At 56.8% G+C, this 9,439-nt stretch overlaps 1 protein-coding gene across 1 annotated transcript in view; it reads right to left on the reverse strand.

The window, feature by feature from the left end:
• Positions 1-6,868: 6,868 nt before the first annotated feature.
• Positions 6,869-9,439, reverse strand: part of HMX1 (H6 family homeobox 1) — a 3,978-nt gene continuing 1,407 nt past the window's right edge. The window contains exon 2 of the mRNA XM_003799146.2: positions 6,869-7,521. Within this exon, the coding sequence (XP_003799194.1) occupies positions 6,869-7,521 (653 nt within the window). The remainder of the gene's footprint in view (positions 7,522-9,439) is intronic.

The following is a 9,439-nucleotide window of genomic DNA, read 5'->3' on the forward strand; positions in this document are numbered from 1 at the left end:
TTCGGCTTAACACCACCTCCTTCCAGAAGCCTTGTGAACCTGGGCGGGTCAAGTATCTTCCTTCTCCCCACACCCAGGCCCTACCCGCAGCTCGAACTCCGCAGAACCTAAAACTAAGAGGTTTGCCAAGAGGGAGAAGGCCGGGGACGCGCTGGCGGAGCCGGAAGGGGCGAGGTGAGAACCAAGGGGCGGGGCCGAAGGCCGAAGCAGACTTCCAGACGCCAGTGCGACTCCAGGTGAGCCGGGCGGGAGGCTGGGAAGGGGCCCCGGCGCAGGCGGGAGGAGGAGGCGGGGCCGGAAGGACCGCGGGGGGCGGGGCACCCCGGAGGGCCGAGAGCCGAGAGAGTCCGGAGCAGCCTCAGCTGTGCGCGCAAAGCTATCGCCGAAGCGGGGAAAGAGGAGGGGCTGCAGAGCGTCTGCGGGGTCCGGAGCGCAGTGGAGCTGGCGCCACAGCCAGACCTTCTCTCCTTCTAGCTCCAGCAGCCCCATGGGCCGTGCGCGGTTCCGCACACCTTCCTGCTGGGAGACGCAGGCCGGGAGCGGGGACTCGTGGGGCTCGAGGGCCCCAGCAGGGCAGGCGGTGCCCGGACTCATCACCGCCTGGCGGGAGCTGAGCTGGGCCGGGACCTAGGAGGGGCGGGTGGGTCGGGGATCAGAGTTCCGCTGCTGCACTCCGGAACTTAAGCCGAGGAGCGTCTCCGCAAGGAATAAAAAGGGCTCCAGCCTCCCTGATGCGGACCGACCCCGAAAGGAAGGAATCTTGCTTGGAGAGGGAGAAATGGAGCAAAGGGGGCAGCCGTCAGCGGGGCAGATGAAAGCTCGAGTGAATCCCTAAGCGCCAAGAGGAGCAAAGAAAGCACAGAAAAATCGGGAGAAAGAGCAATGGAGAGCAGACCGACTACAGCAGAGACTAAGCGAGGAGGGTGCCTCGGAACCTGGCAGCCGGGCGCGCTTCCAAGGGGGTGGCGAGACCCGGGGAGACCCGCAGTTCTAGGCAGGGATGGCTGGGGCGCGGGTCTTCCAGAGGCTTCTGCGTGCACCTTGCCGCTCCTCCGCGGCCTCTCGGGATCTCCCACCTGGACCCTCACACCCCAGGATCCGGGAGCTCATCCTGTCGCCAGGCAGGGCTCACCTGCCTGGTGGTCTCTCTACCCAACTGGGCTCCAAGCCCTGGAAACTCTCCCTCTCCTGCCCTCCAGAGGTTCGGGCCCCAGCTCACCCAACCCCACCAGCCTGGCTCCTGCTCGCGGCCAGAGAGGCCACCGCTAGGCTCAATCTTCCAAACTCTGAAGGAGTGGTGGGAGTTAGAGGCCACTTCGGGTGAAGCGGGCCCCAGAGAGCCGGGAGGCGGCGCCAGCGATCCTTCAGATCTTATTCTCTCCTGTGGGTCCTCATGTGGCCTCAGAGGCCTCCCCAACGGAGGTGATGCGCCGGTGCCCGCACCGCGTGTGAGGAAACCCAGAGGGACACCACCAAGACCCTGGGCAGAGGGACAGAGGACAGAAAAGCTGCGTGGAGGAAGAGGGAAGTTGGAGGCTGAAATGTGTCCAGAGACCAAATCAGTGGACTCAAATGCAAATAGTCTGTCTAAGCATAAGAAATTAAAAAGCGGGGTGTAAGCCGGTCCAAAGTGAGACCACCATTCGGTGGAAATAAACCTAAGACAAAAACAACTGGCGGGCAGAGAGCATCAGTCATTAGAAGCGCATACTCCTCATGTTTCTCAGTAGTCACTTTAAAAAAACGTTTTTATCACGGAAGTTTTCAAATAAAAGACCAAGGAGAGGAAGACTTGGCCCAAACCCCTATGTGCCCACCCCCCATTCAACAAATAACTCCTGACCAACTAGTTTCATCTAGTTTCCCTTTTATTTTTACTTATTAGTTTATTTTTGTTGCCATATTTTAAAGCAAATGCAGGCATTTTCACTAGTAAAGACATAAATGCAGTTTAACTAAGAACTTTTAAAAAGTATCAATAGAGCAATAGATCATGACTCTCAATAAATCCACAGCCTGGTCTAATATTCCAAAGCAGTTGGATTCTGATGTTCAAAATACAGACTAATTCTTTGTTTTGACTTTACTGCGATTTCCAGACAATAATAATCACTTTCATACAAGAAACAAACACAAAATGAGGCACAGCCGCAGAGGCCAAGGGCTGGCAGTGGCTGTCCCCTCATTCCCCAGGCAGAGGTGAAGGGGTGAAGTGGTAGACTATCTATCTCACTTTCCTCTCTGCCCCTGTGTCCTGTATGCCCTCTGAGCTTGAAATCCAGAGCCTTGCTCTGTGAGGACAGGGTCACCCCTTTCCAGCCATCCTGGTAAGAAAAGTCCACCTCTCCTCTTCCTGCCAAAGTAGCGAGTTGTCAGGGGAGCCACCTTGGAGACCCTGAGGATCATCAAGGGGTCCAGGAGATACTCCTGGCTACGAAATGTCAAGAGGATGGGATCCCACTTCCCAGCAGCATCACAACAGCCAGACAGCTTGGTGGATGCCCACAATGGTCACTTGAGGGGCTAGATGGCCAAAGGGAATTGTCCACATTATTGTATAGACAGGAAGGGAGAGCTGGATACTGCAGGAGTATCAGACTTGCCGGGAACAGAAACACCAGTGGAGGGTTGATCCCACCCCAAAGATGGCCAGGGTCTTGGCTGGCCTGCTTAGTGACTAGTGTGTGTGTGTGTGTGTGTGTGTGTGTGTGTGGAGGGGACGTGTTGGGGCACCTTGGTGGCTTCTCTGCCCCTCTCAGGACCTCAGCTTCCCATCCCAGTGAGGTGCCAGTTGGGGGTCAGAAGGCCATGAAAGATGCTTGAGGGAGAGACACTGACAGAGAGAAAGAGAAAAAGAGGCCTACCTGTCCCATCCTACCTCCTTCTGGGTTTTTGCCTGGCCAGCACCCGGGTCCTTCGGCCTCAGTCCAGCTGGGCTACTTTCTGGATGGGCGCAGAGCCCAGGCTCTGGGAAACCTCTTCATTGAGCAGCTGGGTGGGAGGGGGCTGATGAAGAGATACCTTGGGTTTACAAGACCTGAATGAGGTCAGCGGGCAGCAGAGGCCCTAGGTGCTCAGCCAGGCTAATGGAGGATGGTGGGGTATTGGCAGCTTGAAGGGCTGCCCTGGTGTGGTTTTGGATGAGGCAGTAGGGAGGGAGCACTGGATGTTGCCTGTTGTCCTGGCCCAGGGCCTCGAGTGGCCACAGGTCAGCTGGCCTATCTGGGTCTCTAGGATTTCAGCAGCTCTGGGTCCTGGAATGAGCTGGGTTGGGAATCTTCACCAGGTCTCCAGCACCACATTTGTCATCAAAAAGAGAACAGGTCCCTTAAAGCCCAGACTGAAAGCCTACACACACCTTTGTGGCCCTATCTGGTGCTCTGGGCATATTCCCCGCCTTCACAAGTCCCAGGTGCTCAGCTCTGAGAAAGGAGTTGATTTCCCACCATCCTCTCAGGCCAATGCCAGTGGGGACTCAGTTCTTGCAGTACCCAGAGGACTACTAGGCCAGGAGGAGATGGGTCACTCAACCAGACCATGACCTGGGAGCTGCGAAGAAATGTTTACATCTGCTGCCCTGGGGTATCCTGTTGACCTCACTCAAGTCAGAGAAGACTGAGTGTTTACAAGTTATAGATCCCTATCCTTACCACAGGTGTGTGATGGGGAAACTGAGGCCAGGGAAAGAGAATGGACTTGACCAAGGTCATCAGGGGAGCACAATTGGATCCAGACAAAGGACATGTGACTGGTGTGTCCAAAGCCTGTTTGACCCAACTGGGCTCAAAAACTCTGCAAGTGGAAGCCTGGAGCTGCTGAGGGTGGATGGAATTGAGCCTCACTTAAGGAGAGAGTAAGGCTGGTGAGTGGAACCGTGATGGGGGTGGGGGCAGTGTGCTGGAGACTGATCGAAGCCATTCATCTTCTACCAGCATGGAGCCAACGCGCCTGAGGTGCGCCTGCGATCGATGGCACAGTAGCTCAGGGCTCAGAGGGGCTGGCTCACCCCCGCCTGGCCTTGCACAGTACAATGTACGCACCGCTTTTCTGGTTCGTGGTGCCCTTGGAGCAATCCGTTCCCCAAGACAAACCTAGCAGATAATTATAGGGTGGGGCCAGTTCTGCTACTAATCCAGTTTTGGGTCTGCTCTATTCCAGTGTTAGCCTCCCAGCGTTGAGTGGGGACAAGCTCTCTCTGGCCTTTCCCCCTGAAAATTCAGAGAACATCCTCTCTTACCACCTCCTGGCTGTAGATCCGACCCGGGCCGGGTCCAGAGCAGGGAGGACGGAAGCCGCGCTGTAGCCCAACTTTTAACTAATTCTATCGGAAGACATATCTCTTTTCTTCGAATCCACCACGAATTTGAGCCGCGTAGACTGTACGAATTCTGACGTACAGGCTCAGGCCTGGTGACTGAGCTCCTCGCTTCCTGGGCAGGAGGACTGGAAGTTCCAGACCCGGCGCCCTCGCTGCCTTCACCGTTCTGCGTCTCTGTGGCCCCGGTATCAAATGGTTTCAGGGAGTCAGCCATCTGCTCAGGGCATTAGTGCGGACTAAGTCCCCTGCTAAGGGAACTGCTCCCGCCGGCCGCGGCGCCACCACCTCAGAGGCACCCTGCAGTCACCACTAGACCTACAGACCTCGCTGGCATAGGCAACAGTCTAATAAAACGGTTGCTTCGCATCGGTAACCCTTTGTAGCTTACGTTTTATTTACCCGGTTCTAAAAGGGCCAAGGTGCAAGAGGAGAGTCCCAGCGACTTTCGTAGTGCCGACCACACTGCCCAGGCACAGTACCGAGGCAGGACCCCGGAGAGTGCCGCAAGGGCCCCGCTGCTGGACCACTCATTTCCCAAACGCGAGAGCCGAAGACGCCATTGGCGGCTGCGTGCGGGAACGCGCGAGGCTCCGAGGCTGTGCCCAGGTCCTTTTGAGGACTGGCAACGATGCGTCTGGGGACTGGGTGTGGCCAACACAAAGGCGACAGAGGCCGAGAGAGCGAGGCTCCCAAGAGGAGCTTGAGCCGGGGGCGTGGAGGTCTGGGAAGAGCAGGCTTTGCCTGAAGGGCACCTACTGGCCCTGTGGGCACAGACCAGGAGCAAGGACTTTGAAACTGAGTTTCATTTCTTTGCATTGAAGCCTGTTGTAAATCCCGCCCCCCTCCAACAAACAAAGCAGAGTGAAAACTAGTTTCAAATTTAGCCTTGAAGAAGCCCAGGGAGGTTGAGGCAGCAGCTTCTACCCGCAGCGAGAGCAGAAGAGGTGGTGCTGCTGTTAGGCTGAGAATGGCTGCCCCCTCCACAGGAGTCTCTCAAAATGCCCACCCCTGTCCTGCAACAGAGCAGGACCCAGCAGGGCAAGGGCTGCTGAAGGAGCCTCCCACAGAGCCTTCTGACAATCCCTCAGAGCACCACTGAGAACCAACTCTGTGGACAAGTGGGGAAATAATTCTGGGTCAGGGGCTGGATGGCAAGGGCACACAGACAGATGGGCGACCCCCCCAACCCACACTGCACTGGCTTCTCCTGGTCTGTCTGGCTCTAACTCAGGCGCCCCAGGCCCAGTGTGTGGGCTGTTCAGGGTCTCTGCATCTCAGCAAGGGAGTGTGTGTTCCTAAGTGAAGTAGGAGAGGGGATTTTAGGGGGCTCAATTCCACCACCGAAACAACCCTCTCAGACTCTGGGCTCCAAACACACCAAATAGTGCCCCCCACTCCGCATAGGGCCGATCCACTCCCCATTTTCACCCCAAAGCAGGCCAGTGATCCAGTAATCCAAGCCACTGAAACAGCTTTCCAGGAGAGACAGTAATCACAAGCTCTGACCTGGCTGTGCTGAAAGGCAGTCCCTCAGGTAGCTGAGACTCTAGACTCCAAAATGAGGCCTGAGGCAGGGCACAGCACTCTCCACCTAACCTTGAGTACCAGTGTTTTGTTTTGGCCCAGAGAAAAATACCCCTTATGGTTAGATACAGCTCTCAACTTCAAGAGAAAAAGCAGTGAACACAGGTGGCCACACAGTTGGCAGGGCCTCAACACACTCCAGTGGTCATCAGGCTCCACCCTCACCTGCCTCACAGCTACCTTCTGCCCTGTCCACCCGGACGTGCCCAGCCCTGGGCTCCAGGTATCCCTGGTTAGCATTGGAAAGTGTCCCAAGGAAGAAGAGCACCCACCACAGCCTGCCACCAGAGGAGTAGTCTCTGAGCCAGTGATCACAAAGCAATGAACCGGTCCAGAAAATGTCCCTTTTTATTCCATACGCAAATAAGTAGATTCATTAAAAAACAAAATAAAACAAAACAAAAAAACCCAGAGGCCACATCCCAAGAGAGAAGCCCCAGTCTGGCCCTCTTGTCAGAATGGACAATCAGCTGAGTCCCACAGGTCCAGGGTTCTTTCTCCATCAGGGCCCACTGGAGGGGGACAGTCACATTCCTCCTGCTGGCCTGCTGCTGGGGTCCCGGGAAAGGGACTTTTGTGTTGGGGGCTTAGCACATGGATGGGGCAGTCACTCACAGTCCCCAGACCACCTGTTTGTAGTTTTTTCTGTGGCTGCTGGGCTTGGACTGAGGCGGGAAGAACCGGCTCCTCAGCTAGGGCTGCCCCATGGTCTTTTTCCATGTGGGGATCCAGCCTTGCAACTGATGGAGTCATAGTCACAGGCATCCCGTTACATTCTAGAGGAGCTCAGGAGCTCAGGACAAGGGCTGGTGACCCTAGGTGCAGCCTGCGCCCTCGCGGTGCGGAGGCGGCCCTAGAAGCCGTCCAGCCCTCCCTTACCGCCCCAGCCCCGCCGGCGCCCTCCGCTGTGCTGCCAGTCCACAGAGGTCCACAGCGGCCACAGGGAGTGGGCCAACAGGCAAGGGCTCACACCAGACCCGGCATCTGCGCCCGCAGAAAGGGCACCGAGGCAGCGGCTGGGAAGGCCGCCAGAGGGTAGGCAAGGGCCCCAGAGAAGCCCAGCAGCGGTGGGGGAGGCGCGGGCGCGGCGGGCGCCAGCGGGAAAGGCAAAGTGGCCGGGGGCCCGGTGGCGGCCGCAGCCTGGGGACTTTCGTGGTAGAGCACCGGCACGCGGACGAGGCGCTGTGCTCCCGGCGGGGACAGGCTGGCGGCCTCCAGCTCAGCAGCCAGTTGCCGCTTCCACTTGTTGCGGCGGTTCTGGAACCATATCTTGACCTGCGTCTCGGTGAGCTGCAGGGAGGCGGCGAGGCCAGCGCGCTCGGCGCTGCTCAGGTAGCGCTTCAGATCGAAGGTAGACTCGAGCTGGAAGACCTGGCTGCGGGAGAAGACAGTGCGTGTCTTCTTCTTTCGACCACCACCAACGCCAACGCCACCGCGCACTTCCCCAGCCGCCGCAGGGGCCTCGGCCAGCTCTGCTGCCTCCTCCGCGCTGGCCACGGGGCCCCGTGCTGCCAGCTCGGCTGCGTCCCGCTGCACTGTTCCCGGCCCGGGGCCCCGGGGCCAGGCACCCTCAGCACGGCCCATCTCCTCGCCAGTCTCCGGTGAGTCCCGGTCGCTAGCTGCAGGGGAGAGAGGGGCACCATGGTTGGTTCTAGGGGTCGGATCTCCGGACGCAATCACTGAGGCCAGATGCTCCCCGCCTTGAGATCGACCATAGCTACAAGCAGGGCTCTGCATCCATCCCGCACTGCTGGGGATAAAGAAAGGCAGAGCCATAAAGCCACAGACTCAAAGGCCAGTGAGCTGCTCCAACCAACACACACAGCCGCTCACACACAAAAATGCACACCCACACACAGAGGACAAGAAGGAAGAGTGAAGAAAGGAAACACCAAAATACAAATAGACTTCAAAAGCAGGTTTGACCCCTGACCACTTTCCACTCCTAGCTTCAGCACTGGCCTCCTGGAGAGACACAGAAAAGACCTGGGGAAATACTAGGACAAGAGGAAAGATGTCCTTTTGAGAAAAGTACACCCTAGAAAACAAGCGCAGAACACCCCTACCACCCAGCTGCCCGCCTCCGGCCAGCCGAGTGCTCCAAACAGAGGAATAAAGACTTGTGGTGACCTCTCCCTCTTCACGCTCCGAAACTGTTGTAAAACACTTGCCCGCTTACATAGAAACATTGCCCGCAGAAGGGCAAACACACCCAAAAGATCCCCTAAAGATGCCAGTCATGTGACACTGGTGCACTGACACCCCATACTGCTGACCCAGATGCCTACAGAGGCATATCTATACTCCAGCCACAAGCATGCTTAAAGGAAACATGGATTAATACTGCTCCTAGCAACATGCAGCAACCTGCCCTGAACATCTTCTAGACTGGTACCTGCCCTAAACATGTTCTAGGCTGGTGATTAGGCTTGTAGTTTTAGGAGGTACAGAAGCCCACAGAGGGTCTCTGAGTTTGTGTTTCAAGTACCAAACTCCACCTCATCTCCCACAGGTAAGGAGAGGTCCATGGGGTTGGCAGGGGATGACACCTGGTTAAAAAAACCTGCCAGGACCTAGGAGTGCTCATCCAGATAGAAGAGGGAAGCCACCTCAGACAGCAGGGCTCTTACTGCTGTGGCTTTATGGCTCTGCCTTTCTTTATCCCCAGCAGTGTGGGATGGATGCAGAGCCCTGCGTGTGGCTATGGTCTACTAAACCAGAATGCCTTTCTGGCTTGGCCTGGAGCCTAATGTGCAAGGGGCGGCCCAGAATAACAGGTTGGAGGTCAAGGTGGAGTTTGGCCTGGCCCTTGGAAAACTGCAGACTCCAGCGGAGATGTGCCTACTGTGTATTTGCACACTCGTGGAAGGTGCGAACACTGGTGAGACTTGTGTAGGTGGCTCCCGCTCTGTGCCTGGTGTATATGGAGTGTGCAGATCCTGTTCATACCCCTGCCCCACTGCCATGGCATGTGTCCTCATGGTGCCCACAGAAAGGTCAGGTAGCAGGTTATATGTTACCAGATCTGAGGAGCCCCTGTCTCCCAACAATAGCCCAAACACCCCAACTCCTAGAGGCCCCTCCGTTGCTACAAGGAGCTAAGCTGGCAACCCTAACCCGCATTACACGAAATAAGGAGTTGCCTCCACAGGGGCTGCTGACTGGGGTGCTGGAGGGGACAAGAGGAGAGCAAATTTCACCCCTTGAAACCCTTTTTATAATCACCTCCAGAAGGGCACTAAATTAAAGCGTTTGATTTCAGGGAAACTACGGAGGCCCTGCTCAAGTTTATGAGAAGTGGGTAGAGGGCCTGGACTTTCTGGGTGTGGGCTTTGAAATGTAGGTCCTTTTGTGAGGGGCTATTCCCACACCATGGAGGGGGTTATCTGATGGTTGAGTGGGGTAAGTGTGGCCTGCAGGCTACTTATCCCCCAGCACATACTGACATGCATAGAACAGAGATGGACTCCAGAGGCACAGGCTCGAGAAAGAATCCTGATGTGGCCTCAGTCTGCACACTGTGTTGGCGGGGGGGGG

Source organism: Otolemur garnettii, unplaced genomic scaffold (genome assembly GCF_000181295.1).
Source record: "Otolemur garnettii isolate 467f Iridium unplaced genomic scaffold, OtoGar3 scaffold00146, whole genome shotgun sequence".
In the NCBI taxonomy this organism is placed as follows: Eukaryota; Metazoa; Chordata; class Mammalia; order Primates; family Galagidae; genus Otolemur; species Otolemur garnettii.